The 22,509-nt window shown below is 42.0% G+C and overlaps 1 protein-coding gene across 1 annotated transcript in view; it reads left to right on the forward strand.

Annotated features, from left to right (window-relative positions):
• Positions 1 to 1,520: 1,520 nt before the first annotated feature.
• LOC137298962 (macrophage mannose receptor 1-like) overlaps positions 1,521 to 22,509 on the forward strand; it is a 46,720-nt gene continuing 25,731 nt past the window's right edge. The window contains exons 1-19 of the mRNA XM_067831390.1: positions 1,521 to 1,621; positions 5,734 to 5,888; positions 7,004 to 7,143; positions 8,942 to 9,066; positions 10,207 to 10,303; positions 10,831 to 10,957; positions 11,592 to 11,680; positions 12,197 to 12,300; positions 12,795 to 12,924; positions 13,160 to 13,242; positions 13,871 to 14,002; positions 15,146 to 15,253; positions 15,871 to 16,041; positions 17,260 to 17,348; positions 18,216 to 18,375; positions 18,946 to 18,981; positions 20,071 to 20,241; positions 21,230 to 21,346; positions 21,999 to 22,112. Of these exons, the coding sequence (XP_067687491.1) occupies positions 1,564 to 1,621; positions 5,734 to 5,888; positions 7,004 to 7,143; positions 8,942 to 9,066; positions 10,207 to 10,303; positions 10,831 to 10,957; positions 11,592 to 11,680; positions 12,197 to 12,300; positions 12,795 to 12,924; positions 13,160 to 13,242; positions 13,871 to 14,002; positions 15,146 to 15,253; positions 15,871 to 16,041; positions 17,260 to 17,348; positions 18,216 to 18,375; positions 18,946 to 18,981; positions 20,071 to 20,241; positions 21,230 to 21,346; positions 21,999 to 22,112 (2,206 nt within the window). The 5' untranslated portion in view covers positions 1,521 to 1,563. The remainder of the gene's footprint in view (positions 1,622 to 5,733; positions 5,889 to 7,003; positions 7,144 to 8,941; positions 9,067 to 10,206; positions 10,304 to 10,830; positions 10,958 to 11,591; positions 11,681 to 12,196; positions 12,301 to 12,794; positions 12,925 to 13,159; positions 13,243 to 13,870; positions 14,003 to 15,145; positions 15,254 to 15,870; positions 16,042 to 17,259; positions 17,349 to 18,215; positions 18,376 to 18,945; positions 18,982 to 20,070; positions 20,242 to 21,229; positions 21,347 to 21,998; positions 22,113 to 22,509) is intronic.

The following is a 22,509-nucleotide window of genomic DNA, read 5'->3' on the forward strand; positions in this document are numbered from 1 at the left end:
AAGTACAGCATAGCTCTGCAATGTCATATGTATACTCGGTACGATGACAGATCCAGGACCAAGAGGAGACATGTGTTTGTTTTGCTTAGTTTTTGGGGGTTCTTTTGTTTGTTTTTGTTTCTCTTTTTTTTCTTTCTTTTTGTTTTCATTTTGTTGTTGTTGTTGCTTAGTCATATTCTGTTCATTAAGAATGGGATAGGGCACAAGGTATCCAATTTAGAAATGCTCCCTCCCCATAATTACACACTTCATCACACAACAGCGTTTACAATTGAGAGACATAGGCTGGGATGTGTACAACAGACGTTAACAGTGAAAACGTCCCAGGATGGCATGGTCCAGAGTCGATCATGTACAGTGCGCCGCCATATGGTGGGAATATTACTGGGGGTGGGGATTGGGCGGGGCCCCGTTTCACAAAAATCTCGAAAGCTTAAGATCTCGTAACCTTCGTCATAGCATTCCCACTTCTTACACTGTACCATTAGAGGTACGAATACTACCAGAAAAGATACGAGATCTTAAACTTACGACAGTTTTGCCCCTTTCACGAAGTTCTCGTGATCTTAAGATGTCGTAAGTTTCATCGTAACCTCCCTACCTCCTATACTGTAACACAGGAGGTACCAATGCTACGAGGAACGTTACGAGATCTTAGGCTTACGAGTGCTGTGTGAAACTGAGTCCTGGGCGGTATTGTATAGGCTTGGATGTATCTGCTGTTTATCTCCCTTAGATTTACTTCAGCTCCGTCCGCTTCATGTTACAGTTCTCACGACTCTAATTCACAGTATTTATCTAATCTACCTGTAGACATATCACAAATGTAATGTTGTTATTAAACCATGCATAGATCACGTACATGTTAAGAGAGCGATAGAGAAAGTATAAATGAAGACGATGATGTTAATGATGAAGAAGATGGCGAAGATGATGATGGTGATGATGATGATGACGGCGGCGACGACAATGATGACGGCGGAGGAAGGAGAGTGAATTATTTAACGCCACAGTCAGCAATATTCCAACTATATAACGGCGGCCTGTAAACAATCGAATCTGGACCAGCCAATCCAGTGACCAACAGCATGAGCATCGATCTACGCAACTGCAATATGATGAGGTGTCAACTAAGTCTGACCACCCGATCGCGTTAGTCATCTCTCACGACAAGCATGGGTTACGGAAGACCAATTCACAAGTTCCCAGGGAGTGTACAGTGTCAAACCTACTATGTTGGCATTATTGGCATTGCCATTTCAAAATACAAACAAGATGAATCTCAAAATGAAACCTTCTGTGATAACGAATCTCGAGTGTTTCAAATGCTGAGTGGTTTCGAGATATCCCGAACATGACAGGCGTATGAACAACTCCGCACATTGCGTCTCTACGTAACGTAGTATTATGGTACGGGGAGGGTGTAAGGAGTCTGCATGGATACCTTTCCCGGGTCTATTATCAATTCGCTCAAGGTCCAAGGATATTTAAGAGCATCTGTATACTGTTGTGTCAACAGTTGGATATATACACACACGGCGTCACTTTGAAGTCGGATGCGACATGGCTTCGAGTCGGGTGACTTTCGGTGTTGTTGTTGTGTTAATGATATTAGTGCAAGGTAAGACATATGTCAGAGTGAGTGAGTATGGTTTTACACCGCCGGTTGTAGAAATCCGTAGCACAGCATGCAACACAAACAGTGGTTCCCCACCTTTACTTTTATACATGGGGGGGGGGGGGGGGGGGGGGGGGGGTGGGTGGGGGTGCAAAAGCTGTATCGTCTAAATAATATCAACATATATTAAATTTGGGATTACACTTTCTTAGAAAAGTACAAATGTTAGAATTTTTTCAGCTGAGTCGAACGCACACCCTCAGAGTCAGGCACCCTATCGCCAGCCCACAAAGTCAGCCGCCTAACCCTCTCAGTTACCAGTTTCAGCACCTGAAGATTTGGGGCAGAAATGGTCTTGAGCAACCCATAGGGGTAGATGAGTAGTCTCAGGGTTAAGCCTTCTTGTGTCATGCTGTGTCTCGCGTTTGAGATCTGTTTTAGTGCCCCCCGCCGTGATATTGCTGGAATATTACTAAAGCGGCGTAAAACCATACTCACTCACTCGTCTTCAGCAACTCACCTTGTCAGAAAAAGGCGACAAGCGGTATCAAGTGGTTAGATTCACTGTGTTCCTTCGGGTATGCAACAGTATCTCATTTACGTAGATAATGCTCAATCACTGGATTGTCTGGTCCTTTTTAATCAGACCGTCGGCATTAAGTTGGAATACTGCGACTTTAAACAACAAAACCCAAAGAATATAGCCGCTCGAGATAATGATTTAAGGTCTGTGTTGACATTCATTCATTCATTCATTCAGCGATGGTGATTTGGGTTGCGCAAGTCTTAAAAAGGCCTTTTGCAATCTCGTAATCTTGCAATCTCCGATTCTCGCATTTTAACCACGTGGGCAAACGCGCCCGGCATGGTGACCAGCTTATGCTGAAGTGTGTCAGTTTATTTTAACGCCATACCAGGTCAGCCCGGATGACCACCCTATCCCGTTAGGCGCCTGTTATGACAAGCATGGGTTACTCAAGTCTAAACGGGATCTTCACGGGTTTTATTCAAACCCAGAGTAGGATTACACACTGTGTTTGTCAGTGGTACAGCTTTATTCGGACAGTGGTCACACGAATGTCTCAGTGACACTAAAATAAATTAAAAATTGATTGATTAATATTTTAATAACATTTGTAAGGCCAGCTTACTCGCTGACTTGGTTGATGTCGCTTCTCAATAAATCGATATTCACGATGTCAATCACTGGGTTGTTTGATCGAGATTCGATTATGTACAAACCGCAGTCATATAACCAGAGCATTGCCGAGGACGCCGCTCAGCAACAAACAATGTTATTTAAAGTTTTTAGACATGTATTTCTAAATATCATAACCTTTCCCTTGAAGCACTTGTAAATCTGCTATTGCCAAGTCATGTCTTAATGTAAATGAAGACCTAAAACATGTCTGCATTAATTATTCTTTAGTAAAGACAGAAGAGCGTGCGCGCGTTCCTAGCCGTCATCTCGTTCAAGGGTTAAAGTTTGTTATATCAAGTTTCTAGAAAAAAGTGGAATATTATATCATCGCTTTTAGCCATTTTGCCAACATTCGATATCAAAGTTAATACCATATGCCAGATTCTGAATCTGGCTAGCTATTCTCGAAACGTTCGTAGCCCTACGAACTTCTTAAGCCCATTCTTAACACATTGGCTACGATCAAAGTTAAGAATTCCTGGGGCTACGAACGTTTCGAGAATAAGGGCCCTATTTCCATAACCAACTAAACTCAGTGCCAACACCATCTAGTAAGCTTCATTTCGCCGTGAAGAGTACGTCCAAAACGTGAAACGTGGGTTCAGCACCAAACCAGTACATTCCGGTATTCACTAAAATGGTAAATGTCTGAGACCAGCATTACTTCTGTTAATGTTGAGCCAAGGTGTAGCTGAAACACAGTCTATATCAACTTTAAACACTCCTCTCTCACTCAGTCATAACTAGGAAGTTCATTGTTTTGTAAAAATTTTATGTTGTTTATGCAAATAATATGAATGAGTATTTGTAAAGGGCTGTGTCCATCCACAAGGTGCAAGCTCAGAGGACACGAATTCACCTTCTGTATTACAGACTGGTGTGTCTATGTGTTAATACAAGAGGTTTTTGTAGGGAATACCAGTCTTGTGTACAGTCGCCATTTCAGAGTGAGTGAGAGATCACGGTTTTAAGCGGCTTTTAGCAATATCCCAGCAATATCACGGTGGGGTGGAGTTGGGTTGGAGGTTGGGGGTTGGGGGTTGTTTGGGGGGTTGTCAGGGGGATGGATAGAAAGAGTACCAGGAACGTGTCTTCAACGTGACGAGAGAAGTTTAACCGCAAGGCTGCCCCACCGCCCCTCACCATTTCAGAATACATGTACTAATCATATCAGAAATGTATTGTGTATCAGTTATCACAGTTCACAGCGATTCTGAGATAAACTGCCCGACATTAGATATGTCTGATAGTAGCTAAAACGAAGTCAAGAAATGGTGACAACGCTGGTGATTTGACATTTTTTTGTGTCACAGTTTAGTCCCAAAGTTTGAACGTTTTGCGCAGCAGATTTTATATGTTTGGATTATCAGTTTTAGAAAACCCATAAACACGTATTCTCTGACGGCTGACTCAGCGCAATTCAATGTTCGAAAATCGCTAACTCAGGATATTTTCAATGAAACTGAAACACAAAATAGTAAGTGGTATAGTGCTTTTTCATTTCTCGGTTTGGTTTTTCTAACTCACACCAAAACAGAACTGAAACTGACAAGGTCAGTTTCACTGACGACCTGACAGAGCTATCGCTGCTGTGTACGTGTACATGTGAGAAAGTGGACTGCGTGCGAGGTGGTGATACGACCAAATGGAACTACTAGATGCCAAAAAAATTCCAATCAGTTTTCATTCTGATAAGATAAACATATACACAGAATATGTTCAGGGGTTGGTTGGTTGGTTCTTTAAAGTCGCACACAGCGATATCCCAGCTATATGGCATCGGTCTGTAAATAATCGAGTCTGGACCAGACAATCCATCAACAGCATCGATCTGTGTAATTGTGAACCGATGATATGTGTCAATCAAGTCAACTAGCCTGACCACCCGATCCCGTTATTCGACTCGTACGACAAGCATGGGTTAATGAAGATCAATTCTAACCCGGATCTTCATGGGAAGTCAGGGAAGTTAATGTACCTAAGCATGAACAATGTGAATTAGGGACAGTTTGTGTGGATTAAGTAATTATCGCTCAGGAATAGTTCCATATGCAAAAAAATAAATAGTTTAAATACAAATCATAAACCACCGCGGCTAAATATGAAATATGAAGTTAATATTCCAGTGTTTTAGCCTAGTAGTGTGTATAGCGTTCGTCAAAAGACCCCTATTTTGAAAAAACAGGATTTGTTTGTTTTGTTTTGTTTTGTTTTTCATCAGCATCGATCTACGGTATTGGGATACCATGACATGTGTCAACCAAGTCAGCGAGCCTGACCAACCGATACCGTTAGTCGCCTCTTACATGCATGGGTTCCTGAAGGCCATGTCAGCCCGGATCAGATCTTGACCTCCATTGCCATGTCAAACAGAAATATTAAATAAGATGAGTTCTACAGGTCAAGTCTGTACTCGTTGTTAATACAACTAACTTAAAGAACAATGTGATTTGTACAATTAATCTGTTCACCAAAATCAGAAAAAGTGTTTTTTTCATGTGAAGAAGAAATACGTTCCTGGACATGCCAGATCAGTTAAGGTTAAAAAACATATTGAACCTGGAGAAGATAAAGTGTATGTGCTGAGGCTCGTTCCCTAAACCAAATCTGACAAAGATACATCCGCCTGGATCTTGAATGCTACATGCTGGACAACTAAAAGACCCCTGAAGATCCGTGTAAGAATCGGTCTTCAGGAACCCATGCTTGCTGTAAGAGGCGACTAACGGGATCAGGTGGTCAGACTCTCTGACACGTGTCATCATTGCGTAGATCGATGCTCATGCTGTTGATGGTTGTTACATGTTATCGGAACCCATTCATGCTCATGATGTTCATCACTAGATTGTCTCGTCCAGACTACATTATTTACATTGCTGCGTACGGCGTTAAACTGATCTGTTTTGTTCTATAGTTCACAGTCAGAACTGCATGTATGGCTGGTACACGAATGGCCAGTGGTGCTACCACTTCTCACAGAACACCGCTACTCGCTTATGGGAGAACGCCAGACTGAGATGCCAGGCTCTCGGAGGAGACCTTGTGAAAATCACCAGCAAGGCGCAATGGGTAAGAGTTCTTTTTAGCGCTGTTCTGGCATATAGTCACGCAAATGGCTTTGTCCGGTTTTGAATATTGGTCTTCAATAACCCATGCTTGTCGTAAGAGGCGACTAGCGGGATCGGGTGGTCAGACTCGCTGACTTGGTTGACATATGTCATCGGTTCCCACTTGCACAGATTGATCATCATGCTGTTGATCACTGGATTGTCTGGTGAAGACTTGATCTTTTTACAGATCGCCGTCATACAGCTGGAATACTGCTGATTCCGGCGTAAAACTAAATTCACTCTCTGTATCGGGGAGGAAATGCCGGAATGACGGTGTGCTAGGTTCACGTTGGGAAAAACCTTAAATCATGCTGATCTTATGTGTGAGGCAGTTTGGTGAAAACACGATAACGCCTGTGGATCTGACAAACCCATAAACACCAGCCTGGGGGACCTGGATTCGAACCCACTATCATGAGTATGTGGCGTGCCCACCTCAGCAGCGAAGTCAAGACAAGAAATCCTACTGCATGCATGTTTTGCGTGGATGACAAAGAGCTTTCTTTGACTCGGACCAGTCACTTCCCAACCCTCAATGTGTGATTTTTGCATCAAAATCTAAATATATGGAATGTGATGAATTTAACACTTTGTTAGTGGATGCCTAAATACAAAATTGGCAAAATACAATACTTTTTTTTATTCGCCATGCTGTGGTGTTGGGTCAGAGGTCAGGGGTGTCTGACATTAAGAGAGTACCCTTTTCTACGTCTGGGCAGCATGAGGTGCGATGGGATAGCTCAGTGGTTAAAGTGTTCGCTCGTCACGCCGAACACCAGGTTTCGTGGTGGGAAGATCATTTCTAGTGTCTTCCGACGCGTTATTGCTGGAAGTGGCCTAAAACACAACTCAGTCACTTACGCTCACTGGGTTGCGTGAAGACGAGCACTAGGTTCTGACCTGAATGTTATTTTAATCCGTAAAATATATTTTTGTTCATAGCGGAGTTAAAATAAATTCACTCATTCTGTTTATTCCCGTCTACCACTGAGGAAAGCATTTCATCGTACCGGAAGTCATGAAATCTGATGGTGCAAAAAATACGTGATTAACTGTTAATTTAATTCCAAACAGAGCTTTTTGAACAGTACGTTGCACACGTTGACTGTCAAGTCTCACGGCCACTACACCCACTGGTGGATAGGACTGAAAAGAAAAGGAAATACTAACACGTGGTCTTGGGCTGATGGCAGCAACGCAAATATGGGTCTCTTGTAAGTATCATCCCCAGTGAAATCAAATAAAGACATAAGAGCATGTTGATAAAAATACGTTGTACAACGTGCGTATAGAGACGTTTCGCAATGTAAGTGTAAAGATGTACGACGTACTTATAAAGACATTCCAAGACGTACGTATACAAACTTTACACGACGTCCTTACAGAGACGTTACATGACGTACGTATAAAACGTCACACGACGTACTTACAGAGACGTTAAACGACGCACTTATCAAGACATTCCATGACATACTTATAAAGTCGTTACGCGACGTACGTATAAAAACGGTACACGACGTAGTTACAGAGACGTTACGCGACGTACTTACATTCCCCGACATATTTATAGAGACGTTACACGACGTACTGATAGAGATACTACACGACGTACTTCTAAAGATGATACATGACGTATTTACATTCCTCCACATACTTATAAAGACGTTACACGACATATTTATAGAGACGTTACACGGCGTATTTGCATTCCATTACATATTCATAGAGACATTACACGGCGTACTTACATTCCACGACGTATTTATAGAGACGTTACACGGAATACTTACATTTTACGACGTATTTATAGAGACGTTACACGGCGTATTTACATTCCATGACATATTTATAGAGACGTTACACGGCGTACTTACATTTCACGACATATTTACAGAGACGTTACACGGCGTACTTACATTTCACGACATACTTATAGAGACGTTACACGGCGTACTTACATTCAACGACGTATTTATAGAGACATTACACGGCGTATTTACATTCCACGACATATTTATAGAGACGTTACACGGCGTACTTACATTCCATGACGTATTTATAGAGACGTTACACGGCGTATTTACATTCCACGACGTATTTATAGAGACGTAACACGGCGTACTTACATCCACGACATATTTATAGAGACGTTACACGGCGTACTTACATTCCACGACGTATTTATAAAGACGTTACACGGCGTATTTACATTCCACGACGTATTTATAGAGACGTAACACGGCGTATTTACATTCCATGACATATTTATAGAGACGTTACACGGCGTATTTACATTTCATCACATATTTATAGAGACATTACACGGTGTACGTACATTCCACGACGTATTTATAGAGACATTACACGGCGTATTTATAAAGACGTACACCGCGTACTGTGGCTATTGTCTTACTATATGGGATATTAATGATGAAAGAATGCAACAGCGAAACGATAGGAAAAGACAACTACAGTCAGGTCCTCGATGGACTTGAAAATCCTTTTGATGAACATGAATTACGACTGTTGATTACGGCGTTCAGATGAAAATGAAAACGTTTGTGAAAACACAATGAAGCTCAAGTTTAATGTCATAGATCAAATATTTCTTCAGTACTCCGCATAGATAAATGCTGGGACGGTGGGGTAGCTTAGTGGTTAATGCGTTCGTTCGTCTCGCCGAAGACCCGGCTTCAATTCCCCACACGGGTATGACATGTGAAACCCATGTCTAATGTCCTCTCCGTGATATCAGTGAAATATTGCTAAAAGCTAAAACCTATACTCACCCACTATACAGATGCTACAGATGGACCCGGGTTCGACTGCCCACATAGGTACAATGTGTGAATCCCATCCCTTGTGTACTGTGATATTGCCAAAGGCGGCGTAGAACCCAACTCACTCATTCGTGCCTAGAAAGCCGCAGTGCTCCTGACCTTCACACCTTAGATTTCAGAACAGCGGACAAGGAGACTGTTAACTTAATATTTTTCAATTTTTTCCTTTCAGGCAGTGGTCCAGTGCCACAAACACAAAGGATTTGTCAAAGTCGTGTGTCGATATTCACAATTACCAGATGGAGGTTGGCTCATGTACCCGGGATGCCTACCAATCCATTTGTCAACGTCAAAGAGGTAGTACATCAGGACTTTCTTCTGCTTGTCAGACAGTTTTTCAACACTGAATTTCTTGTAAAGCCGACCTCATTCACTGGTCATCGTGTTGTTGAAATCGCCAATTCAGCATTATCAAGGAATGTTTTAACTCGCATTCTGTTTCGTGCGTTAGACCCAGTAGCGTTGTCAATCAAGGGTGGAAAGTCAAGGATGGGTAATTTGAGACTGCGGGAATATTAGAAATGAATAAATGAATCCACGGATTATTACAGGTTTTCTTAAATCCGAACCAAACTATGAGCCAAACATAATTTCTTTCTAAATTTGAAAATATAACACCAATTACAGGTTTTCATATAAATGTCAAAGGGCAGATATTGAGATCATAAGAAGAGAGACATGTTTAATGGCTATGATACAGATGTTACGAAACAGGGTTCGATTCCCCATTTGAAGCCCATGTCTAGTGTCCTCTAGTGTCCGCCGTGATATTGTTGGAATATTGCTAAAATAGCATCATAACACTGGGCAGTCGTAAGTCGTTGCACTTAAACTTTCCAAATCGATTTTTATTTCTTGCCTGCAGTCTCTTTTTGTTCCCACTATATATCAAATATATCACATTGTACTTTTACGTGCCTTTGCGTGTGTTTTCGTGTGTTACTATAAGTACTTCCTCTGACATGTATACGTTCTCGTGCAGGCTGTACAAATGAAATCTTCTGACAATGCATGTAGTACCAAGAAAGATATTAAATGTCATCACAAGCGCTGAAACTCCAAACCTACCTGATGAATTGTGAACTATATCACCATCGGCTAACATTTCTTGTTATCATCGTTAGTACCATCAAACATGGACATAGAATAGGCCTTCAGCAACCCATGCTTGCCGTAAAAGGTGACTATGCTTGTCGTAAGAGGCGACTAACGGGGTCGGGTGGTCAGGTTCTCTGGCTTGGATGAGACATGTCATCGGTTCCCAATTGCTCAGATCGATGCTCATGTTGTTGATCACTGGATTGTCTGATCCAGACTCGATTATATACAGACCGCCGCCATATAGCTGGAATATTGCTGAGTGCGGCGTAAAACTATACTCACTCACTCACACGTCAAACATGGATGTATTATCTATATCGTTTCATACGTCCACAGGATTGCCCATAAAGTGTGATAATGACCACGGCTGGGTAAACTACAATACCAAGTGCTACAAATATTTCAACTCAGCGCGCACATGGAACGACGCAAGGTGAACTATCGCACATTCGGTGGTCACATGTCGGCAAGACAGCGATTGATGTTATTTTATGGAGATCTTTAGCTATATTGCAACAATATTAAGACTGATAACATTAGGAGCTTCACTGGGTACTTGTGTGGGGCATTAAGCCCGGGTCCTTTGTGGAACACTCACCCCAATCCCATCAAATCACTCTCACCTCACCCTACCTCACACCCTCCTTACTTCACCTCACCCACCCCACCCCCTCCTTACATCACTTAAGCCTACCTCATCTCACTGGCATGCACAGTTTGATTTATCCCTTGTTCCAATGTTAACAGGCCAGATTGTTTTATGCTAAATCGTTTTTAAAGTCTGTAGAAGTGTGTTATTTAAACGTTGGAACTGTCATAAGTTGTTTTGCTTATATTCGTTACAACTACGTGTTTTAATTGATTCATGCTAACAGTCTAAAAGCATATTTTTAGTTGTTTTATCCTGTCTTGTAATCTAACTTAATTCGTTGCACTGGTTTTAATGTTTTTATGTTGCAGCTCTTCGTGCAATCATTACGGCGCTACCTTACCGATAATAAATGATCTAACAACACAGACTTTCAATGCTGACTTCGCTCGACAAGCTCATAGCAACCTATGGACAGGGCTGAGATCGGTTGCTAAGGTACGCTAAAACTGAGTTGGTATTGTGTCACTGAACGTAACTAAGTAACACAATGTACGTCACAAGGTTATAACGACAACGTCATGGCGTCATAACGCCATCGCTGGGAGAGCAAGCTATGTCAAGCAACTTTGGTCTGTTTTGGAGTTTTGTCATCCGCAACAAAACCGTCATTGCAAGTTTCGCCCACGTCTTAAACTTGCATCACGTTATGTGTTCATGTCAGATACGTGGACGTTGCTCAAGGCGGCAAAACTCACTCACTGTATCTCGACGGGTATATTCCCAAAGCTTAAAGTAACCCTGGCATACGTTGGACACTCATGATCAGGGAAAGTCCCATAAAAATAGTGCACCATAACGGGGATTGACCGTTGGCAGCAAAATCTGTTGATTTCTGACTGCTGCTCACGCCAGAATTTAGTTTTACACCGCACTTAGCAATATGTTGGGACCTAGCTTGAGTTCATGTTTGCTGAACTTCTACTGGAATCTGTGAATCTAAAATAGGTTCGGAATCGAACTCGGATCTTCAACGTGACGAACGAACCCATTAAGCTAACCCACCGCTCCCTGCACAAGACCCACCTCACTCACCCTTACATACACCCTAATAATTAATGTCTCTGTTTAGGGCAACAGCTACACCTGGACGTGGCAAGATGGGACGTCACCGGGTGGTAACTTGTACTGGAGACCCTCTCAACCGCCAGCCACATTCAAGTAACTCGAATTATTGGTTTATCAGAATTGGCTGTCATAATTATCATTCCATCAGAAATTCGTGTTTTGAAGGTTTTGTGTTTAAACAAGAATGGTTTTAAGATATTGTCATAATACATTGCCCAAAGCACGAAGGCATTTGTATGGAATCCCAAACGGGACATTGTCGCGTTGTCGCCTTCCAAATACAATTAAGACGTTTCAAGTTTACCAAATGCAGAAATTTGTTGCTGGGACAACGCGTCAATGTTCATTGTAGGATCCCATAGTATTCAAACAATTACCCAGTATGGAGACGGGTTTGAATAGTCGACTCATATAAAATTGTAAACTAAAAATGTATCCAGAATGTGTTCATTAAACGGAACAAAGACCAATAATTAAAACAGGAAGTGAGTGAAGGTCATGAAACTGAACTCATTTAGGTTAGAATGAATATACATGACTGTCACATTAGCATACTGGAAACATTTAAAGAACATTTACCTGGTATCCCGCATAATTTTCTGCTTCCAGTGCGAACAATACATGCGTCGAACTTTCCAACAACGCCCTACCTACGACATGGGTGGCCACCTCATGCAGCACCCGGAATAAATACTACTGTGTTAGACCGGAAGGTGAGTGAGTGAGTGAGTGAGTGAGTGAGTGAGTTAGTTTAGTTTTACGCCACACTCAGCAATATTCCAGTTATATTGCGGCGGTCTGTAAACAATCGAATCTGGACCAGACAATCCAGTGATCAACAACATGAGCATCGATCTGAGCAATTGGGAACCGATGACGTGTCAACCAAGTCAGTGAGCCTGACCATCCGACCCCGTTAGTCGCCTCTTACGACAAGCATAGTCACCTTTTATGGCAAGCATGGGTTACTGAAGGCGTATTCTACCCCGGACCTTCACGGGTCACACCTGAACATATGCATGCATGAGTGACCGAGTGGATGTTGGTTTACGCTCCATGTTTGCGCTACCTTCTGTAGTTCCAAGACTAAATACAACTACTGTTTGTTTGTTTATTTATTTATTTATTTGTCGTGTGAGCGCGTGCTGCTTTGATTTTTTCACCAATTATAAACACCTCAACAAGTCATCGCTATTACATCTTACAGGTACATGTGCGGACGGCTGGTTAGAATATGGTCAAGAATGCTACCTGTTCAATCCCCACTACTCTCTGTCCTGGCCGGCAGCCCTCAACTACTGCAAGGGACTTGGAGGAAACCTGGCCTCCTTACAGACGTAATGCTTCCCTGCAACTGGTCTCATGTGTTTAGCCACAAGGAATTTGGAATATTTTACATTGTTTACATTTCATTTGTGTGCATTTTGTTTGAAATCGGTCAGTTGTACACTGAAAGGTTATTGATGATATTTAACGATTGTGTTGTGGAGATCCTCGGTTTGCAATCCCGTTGTCTCGTTAAATATCAATAACGCGATTCCAACTGACATTATCGCAACATTATCATTTCAGCAAAAATATTCAGGCCTTCATTAACCAGTATCTTTCAACCCAAAACGCAGTGGGAGTAACAGAGTTGTGGATTGGTTTGACTGGTAAGGGATGTAGTGAGTGAGTGAGTTTAGTTTTACGCCGCTTTTAGCAATATTCCACCAATATGAAGACCGGGGACGCCATAAATTCGCTGCACATGTAGAGAAACGAACCCGGGCCTTCGGTGTAACGAGCGGACGCTTAACTACTACTGCTTGACAAGTATTAGATGAGCCACGACCTGACTCCAATGACTCCAATTTGCATATATGGGAACGTCCTCCCGAACATTCCATTTGAATATTGAAAAGTTTCCTTGCGAATCGTGTCGTGATGGTGTTTTGCTGAACTAAATCGCTGTACGAGACACGTGGTAAACAGTAGCGATATTCATTTCACAACACGGTCAGCATGTATTGCACGTGCTTAATCGACAGTCTGCCTGTAGCAACCAAGTTTGTTCGTCCAGATTACTTGCTCCGCCTGCTTGTCACAAATGCGTTCACTGCGCTGGCTCATCTAATACTTGTCAAGCAGTAGGCCACCCCATTGCCCCTTATTTGAAAGAAGTGGCACGAGGAACGCAAGTCATTCATTCAAATTCAACTGTGATGGAGTTTGCAGTAACTGAAATTTATGTGTCACTTCATGTTGCCATGGCTGCGTCAGGTCACTCACTCACTCTTCCAGATAACAATAAAGATGCTGGACCTTGGACCTTCTCGAATGGAGCGGTAATAGGTACGAGTTCCTTCAAGAACTGGAACAGTGCCAAGCCTTCCAACAAGAAAGGGCAACAAGACTGTGGTTACATCGTCACAAGTAAGGTTCCATAAAAATAGTATAACAATAATTGTCTCCCGGGCACATTTTTGTCAAAAGGGATGAGTGCGACAGCACTTTATTTTTAATTTGTCATAGAAAAAAAGTGACTAGGGAGCAACACCTTTTTATGTTTTTTTCTCTCAAAAATACAGCTTGGGAACTTTAGCACGAGTTAATGAGTTGTACATTCAGTCACACTCGTTCTTACAGACATTCATTCTTATAGTGGACAAATGTATGATCTGGACGTGGCCAAGTCATTTTTTTAAATAGCAATAAAATTGCATAAAATAGTGAAGCGCCGATGCCCGAGAAACATTTCACTTTTTTTATTTAGCCTAAGAATAACTAGGAGATGCTGCGGGGTTCTAAATATACGCCTGTCCGTATTCCCGTGGCAAGTAGATTTCATGCTGTCCCGTAGTTTCACTTTAGTATGGGTTGATATGGCATGATTCAAATTTACGTCGATCTGTTTGTCACAACAATGAGTTTAATCTGGACCTGGACCTCCAAAAATACAGTGTAACATGGTGTCTGCTTGGTATGTAGTTTTCTTTCAAACACTGGACAAGCATACTTTTTGGGTTTCATCAGCCCGCTTTCTTTTTACACGAAAATGTTACCGCGTTATCTAGGTCTGTGTGTAATGAATATATAACCTGCTTTAGTTACGATATTGCTGAAATACCGTCTATAAATCGTAACTTACTCAATGGCCCAGTTTTAACAAGCATTACAATGTAATCTTACGTGTAACATAATTCATATTAATCTTAATGTACATGTTTTATATCCTGTGCTAAACATTTGATAAATCCTATATAATGATACTAACGAAATCTGATATTAACCCTTTGTTTATTGTGTAAAGACCCGGGTTACAACTGATATTCAGTAACCCATGCTTGTCGTAAGAGGCGACCAACGGGATGGGATGGTCCGGCTCGCTGACTTGGTTGACACAAGCCATCGTAGCTACATTGGGTCGATGCTTATGCTGTTGATAATTTCATTGTCTGGCCCAGACTCGAGTATTTACAGACCGAGGTATAGGTGTAAAATTTGTTGAGTGCAGCATAAAACCAAATCACTCACTTACTTATTGTCTTGTTTCATCGCTACATGTTATCGTCACAGGCGACAGAAATGGAAAATGGCACGTGTCGCCGGACTGTGCTCACGTAAGATCATTCATCTGTCAGATACCAACAAATAAACAAGTGAAGCAAATTACCCATCCGCCAAGTGAGTACTGATGTTTATGATTACTTAACTTTATTACGCTCCCAAACCATCAACATGTGCTCACTGGCGCTATGGCAATGTTAAAACCAACTACCTGTACACGATCCTGAAAGTCTAGCAGTAGAGTTGGATTTTTTCAAGGAATGACTTGAAAAGGTCTTTGGATTTCGTGTTCAGTTCAGATGGCAGAGATCCATAACTGGGGAGTGCCAAATGAGAGATAATATCTCCGATAATCATTTGTTGTCGGTCCAGGACAGTTATCTAGTCCCGCCATGGACGTGTTTTATATATTTTGTGGACCAAATGGTTCATGTCATTGTATCCCAGTTGCGTAGATCGATGGTCACGCCGTTGATTACTGGATAGCCTGCTCAGTTATTTACAGACCGCCGCCATGTAGCTGGAATATTGATGGGTGTGGCGTAAAATTTAACTCACTCACTCACTAAATACAGCATAATAAATTCTTGTAAACCCAAATCCTCATTCATCCGGACATTAGTATTTAAATATACCAAATAATAATATGCCAAGAAATAGACGATTTCTTTCAGAACAATGATTTCTTTCAGTACAATGATATATTTTCAATAGCAGTAACGTTTTACCTGCAGATTCGTTCAGCTGCCCCAAGGGCTGGGTGAACTATCGCCAGTATTGCTACTTTTTCAACGAAGAGGATAAGACATACACTCAAGCATCAGAATGGTGTATCAGCAAATCTGGACAGAGCAACTGCCAGCTCGTCAAGATCCCTGACGCGAACACCCAAGGGTTTATCTCCAGTACGGTTTGTCTGTGTCTCAATGTTTGTCACCAGTACAGCTTGTTTGTGTGCCAGTGTTTGTCACCAGTACTGGCTGTTTGTGGGTCAATGTTTGTCACCAGTACGGGCTGTTTGTGGGTCAATGTTTGTCACCAGTACTGGCTGTTTGTGGGTCAATGTTTGTCACCAGTACGAGCTGTTTGTGGGTCAATGTTTGTCACCAGTACTGGCTGTTTGTGGGTCAATGTTTGTCACCAGTACGGGCTGTCTGTGTTTCGGGTTTTGTCACCAGTAGGGATTGTGTGTGTGTCAATGTGTGTCACCAGTACGGGTTTTTCTATGTTTCTGTGTTTGTGACCAGTACGGGTTGTCTGTGTTTCACTGTTTGTCACCAGTAAGGGTTACCTGTATGTCAGTGTTTGTCACCAGTACAGGTTGTTTGTGTTTCAGTGTTTGTCATCAGTACAGTTTGTTTGTTAGTGTTTGTCACCAGTACGGGTTGTCTGTGTGTCAGTGTTTGTCACCAATACAATTTGGTCAGATCAACTGCCAACTCGTCAAAATGCCAGTTTGTGACACCCAAATGGAATGTGTCCCTGCGTGCTTGTTTTCCTTTGTATCTGTCTGTCTCCAAGGCAGTAAATGCGTCTCCAGTTCGCCTGTCTCCAGTGCAGTAAACACGTCTCCAGTTCGTCTGTGTTCAATATAGTAAATACGGAACCAGCACGCTTATCTCCATGTCGGTTCATACGTCACTATTACGCCTGTGTAAATGTCATTTCATAGCTCAACAATCCGTCCGTATTGAAGTCACTTCATACATCATCAGTACGCCTTTGTCCACGTCACTTAATACGCCATCAGTACGCATGTGTCCCCGTCACTTCATACGTCATCAGTGCGCCTATGTCCACGTCATTGCTTAGGTCCACCAATGCGAGTAGATTCAAGTCAGTTGATACGACAGCGCAAAGCAAATATATACTGAACAACAGCAATTTTCAGAACAATGAAGAAATAAGCGTTCCTGTTTAGGTCTTTTATTTGAAGATTTGACAAAAAGCCAGAGTTGCGTTTCTTTTGCAGGTCAGTATTTTTAGGCCGGTTGACAGGTCAACACATAGCTGGAATATTGATGAGCGCGGTGTAAAACGTCAAGCAAAATTAGGTCAATAATGCGCGTCACCGGTGATATATCATTGTGGTTTACAACCTTATTTCTCTATATACTTTTCAGGTAAAGTTCAGCATCATGGAGACTACTGGATCGGACTTAACGATCAGACACATGAAGGAACATGGACATGGCCCGGTGAAACCACCAACGTAATACTAACATAGATCCACCTGCTCTATCCTACACTCTGTACTTACACTTGCTCCCACGTAGCGCATATCTATGGAATCCTAGAAGGGACATTGTCGCGAATTTAAGGGCTTAATTTTGACCTAGGAAATGTTCGCTATGTCGCGTTGTCACCCTCTGGATGAACAGAAAGATATTTTTCAAAATGCGACAATGCGTCAAATGGCCAAAATATTGCTCCTTGGTTTATTTTACCTTTTTGTGAGAGTGTTTGAGAGGGCGACAACGCGGCAATGTCCCTTCTAGGATTCTATACATATTTGAAACGAACAGCCTACAATCTTCGATACTTACTCAAATACACACGCGGCGTTTTTGTGTTTTTGCAACATTTCATCAATATTACGGCGTAGAACACGAGAAAGGGGCTTCAGATATTGTTCATACGTTGGAAATCGAACCCGGGTCTTCAGCGTGGCGAGAGGACACTTCAACCATCTGACTACTCCACCGCCCTCACACAACCGAAGTTGGACAGTTGATGTCACCCTTCCCATTAAATTTACCCGTTTGAACCCAAACGTTACACTAAACCATCTGCCATCAAATACCTGTGAAGATCCGGGTTAGGATTGACCTTAAGTAACTTGAGAGGCAACTAACGGGATCGGTGGTCAGGCTCGCTGAATTGGTTGACACATGTCATCGTGACCCAACTGCGTAAATGCTCATACTGTCTATCACAGGATTGTCTAGTCCATTACAATTATTATTATATTGTATTACTTGTTTCTAATCCAGAAGCGCCCCCACCCCCATCCTTGGTTAAACGACGCATCCAGAAAATTGAGTTCGGTTTTCCATTGCTTTACGTGTTTGTGCTTCAGGCTACATACACACAGTGGATAAAGGGTCAGCCAGACAACAAGCAGAATGGAAACGAGAACTGTGTCGTCATGTACGCTACCAAGACACCGGAACAGAATGGTCTTTGGCATGACTTTACCTGCGATGCAAAGTTCAACTTCATATGTCAGGCTAAAGCAGGTGTGCATTATGATTATACTTATAGTGCCAGGTTCAACTTTATATGTCAGATCAAAGCAGGTGTGTATTATGAGTATACCTGTAGCGCCAGGTTTAGCTTTATGTCAGGCTAAAGTAGGTGTGTATTATGATTATGCATGTAACGCCAAGTTCAACTTTATTTATCAGGCTAAAGCAGGTGTGTGTTATGTTTATACCTCGTCAGATTAAAGCAGATGTGTATTTTGATTATACCTGTAGCGCCAGGTTCAACTTTATATATCAGATTAAAGCAGGTGTGTATTTTGATTATGCCTATCAGATTAAAGCAGGTGTGTATTGTGATTATACCTGTAGCGCCAGGTTCAACTTTACATGTCAAATTAAAGCAGGTATGTCTTTGTGATGTTACCTGCAGCGCCCGTCTGTACGCCATAGTTGAAAGTGGGCGATTCCAATACATGTATATGTCATTTGCTGGTATCTACGTTGACATTTCCTCCTTCGTGCCAAAATTATGTTTTGCTGATGATCATCATTATTTCACAAATCTGATATGTGACTTATTTGTTATATATATATTTTTTCCAGTTAATGCCTACGTTTCTCCACCTCCGACAACGCCAAGTAAGTAATCTATCAATGGATTGGTTCTAACTTTAAACTAGTGTTTTTGGCCTGCATGTAAATAATGGTAATTTTGTCATCAGGAGCCCATGCGTAAGAGGCAATCGCCATGAAGAGGAAGGTTTTATTTGGTCATCTGCCTTCTTTGCTTGTTGTAAGAGGCAACCACCGTGAATATCTGAGTTAGGTTGGTCTTCGGCAGTTCATGCATGTCGTAAAACTGACAGGGGGAACCTCTACCAAACCATGTTCCAAACAACCGAAACGGGATCGAATAGAGAGACTTTCCCCCTTGGTATCCGATTTGCGTGGATCAGTGTTTGTGGTCTTAACATTGAACTGCGCAGTCATGTAGCTTTGATATTTTGGCGTTACAGACAAACCGCAAACATACTTGTAGATGTGCCACAGTCCCATGGCGGTGGTTTGGAAGCCCATATTCACCTTGGTTGAGACCCTTGTTCTATCAGCATATAGAACAGAGTGGCGCCATTATCCCTTTGGATTAGTTACAGGAAAGTGTTATCTAAGTGGGTGAGGTCCCAGGTCACTTCCGGCTTTTCTCCGATATAAAGCTGGCATGTCATGCTATAACTGACATACCTTTGGAGGCGATGTTATGATTGTCAGATGTAATGCGATACGCCTGTGGTTGGGAAGTTCGCTTGTCACGCCAAAGACTCGGGTTCGCTTCCTATATATATAATGCTGGGCCAAATAAAATATACAAACATATTTTATGGTGGGCCAAAGAAAATATTTAAGCATGTTTGATGATGGCCCAAAGAAAATACACAAACATGTTTCGTGGTGGGCCAAATAAAATATATAAACTTGTTTGATGGTGGGCCAAAGAAAATATATAAGCTTGTTTGATGGTGGGCTAAAGAAAATGTATAAGCTTGTTTGATGGTGGGCCAAAGAAAATATACACGCTAGTGGCTAACAGTGAAACAATTAAGGATTTGTTTGTCGATGTATTTTCTGCGTGTATCACCGTTGTGGTTGCAGAATTTCTGCGACTGTTATTGTGTGGTAGTTTTGTCTGATAGTTTAAGAACTTAACTCTAATAACTGATATGTCACCAGAACCATGGACAACAAAGTGCGGTGCCTTCTGGGAATCTGACCCCACCACGCCTTACTGCTATCAGTTCAGTGATCAACAACTCACATGGTATGACGCCGACACCACGTGCAAGGCACATGGTGGACGCTTGGCTAGCATCGAGTCAAGCGAGGAGTCCGCCTTTATTACAGGTAAGGAAGTCCTTGATTTTCCAGTATTTTGTCGCGTTTATTGTGATATATGCATCTGAGTCATTCACTTTCTAGTTCTGAATAGCACGACGCTGAAGAATTTGTCCGATCAAATTACTCCTACGAGAGAGAGAAATTAAGTGCTGGAACATAGAAACAATAGGTGCGATCGCGTCACACTTTAACTGTGTTTCTGCAGAGTGACACATGCGGGAATTTGGTGTAAGATACGATTTGTAAGGTTTGTAAGACTTAACTATGGCGACATTTTGTTTTTGTATACACTTGTCCTCTGGTTTGCTTCACGGTGTTGTTACGGTTAATAATTTTCCGTGACAAACTATGTAAGAAATCCCCCTGTGAACCAGCAAAACAGAACAAAGACAAGTCATAAACGTTCAAATTATGTATTATTATGCAACGAGAGCAAGGTATACAAGGTCACAAGTCAATAGTCACAATGCTGATTACAAATACAATTCAAGAGAGACAAAATCTAAGTCAATGGGTCACAAAATACCATATAGCAAACTCACCAAAGTGTTAGTGCGAGAGAGAATCAACTATGCAGAATGTAAACACAGCGATCGGTCTGACAGCGAATGATGTAGATAAGGCGTTGATGATTGTTGGCGATGCAACTCCAGCAAATATGAATGAGTGTCGCCCTCAACACAGCTTTTTTATATATACTAAGTCATTTCCCGAAAGTTCGGGCACTTACGAAAATCGTCAACACTGTAGAATGCCCTCGAGTAAGTCTCCCGGAAGTAAACACATAGAAAACTGGGAGCAGATAAATTCCGGAAAACCAGAATCCTAAAAGTGTTGACTATCTATTAAAACGAAATGTGACCCATCATAATTATTATTCAAAGCACTAAATGTTGTGACCAAATAATAATTATTACTGAATTAATAACAAAATATACAGAAAATACACTCTCGTAACAGTGTTCAAAAGTGCTGTTGTGTTGTTCCTCTTTAGGAAGAATCAGAGGAAAGCTGTCTGCAGATTACTGGATTGGAGCCAATGACCTTGGCTACGAAGGCGGCTGGAGATGGGCAGACAACAAAGCGTTTGGCTATTTCAACTGGAATGCAGGTATATATGTGGGTGTGCATGTGCGTGCGAGCTTGTAAGTGCGTCGTGAAAAGAATGAGCGAAGCTCTAGGCAACCCTTGAATGACACGCGGTCGCAAAGCGTTGCTATTCCACGGGCTGCGCAATCCCTTTGGGTGGGAAAGCAATGTTTATCTGTCCAAATAGTAATTAACAAAAGTGGTTCACATTCGTTACTAAATATCCGTGAGGATATAAATTAGGAATCTGAATACAAAAGAGAAAATGAATAGAGGGTAAACTATGAAATTAGCGCTTAGAAAGGGAGAGCTCACAAACCTATACATAGATGTGTATTTTGTGTTTGTGTCCGTCTGTGTTTGAGTGCGTTCGTGTATTTTTGTTGTTGCAAATACATGTAGCTGAATGTTGTATACCAGTTGTTCAAACTCTACCGAAGTCTGAAATAGCTTGTCCGCCGTTTTAGTAATATTCCAGCAATATCATGGAGACACCAGAAATGGGGTTCATATATTGTACCCATGTGAGGAATCAAACCCGGGTCTTCGGCGTGACCCGCAATGGGTACAATTTGTGAAGTCCGTTTCTGATCCCTGCCGTCATATTGCTACAATATTGCTAAAGGCGGCGTAAGACTAAACTCACTCACTGTCCCCTGCGTCCGTCGTTGCAGGGGAACCTAACGACTACGCCAACAACGAGGACTGTGCCGCCGTGCTGTCCAACACTGGTCGTTGGCATGACACCGTCTGCACCCAAAGAAGAGGTTATATTTGTAAAAAGTCGGGTACGTTGAAAAGGGCTACATGTAGTCTGGGTACAGTTTGTCATAGAATTAACTTATGGCATCTGATTTGTAAGGTATCTTTTCGACTGCTTCACTTAAGTAAGGTGTCAAGCTTCTTCTCGTTACACTACCTCGCATTGTGAACCAATGCTTGTCGTAAAAGGCGACAAACGGGACTGGGTGGTCAGGTTCGTTGACCTGATTGACAAACATGTCATCGCATCCCAGTTTGATACTCATGATATTGATCACTGGATTATCTGGTCTAGATTGGATTATTTACGGAGACACCAGAAATGGGCCTCATACATTGTACCCATGTGAGGAATCGAACCCAGGTCTTCGACGTGACACACAATTGGTTAAATGTGTGAAGTCCGTTTCTGGATTATCGGAT

This window comes from Haliotis asinina, chromosome 10 (genome assembly GCF_037392515.1).
Source record: "Haliotis asinina isolate JCU_RB_2024 chromosome 10, JCU_Hal_asi_v2, whole genome shotgun sequence".
Classification (NCBI taxonomy): Eukaryota; Metazoa; Mollusca; class Gastropoda; order Lepetellida; family Haliotidae; genus Haliotis; species Haliotis asinina.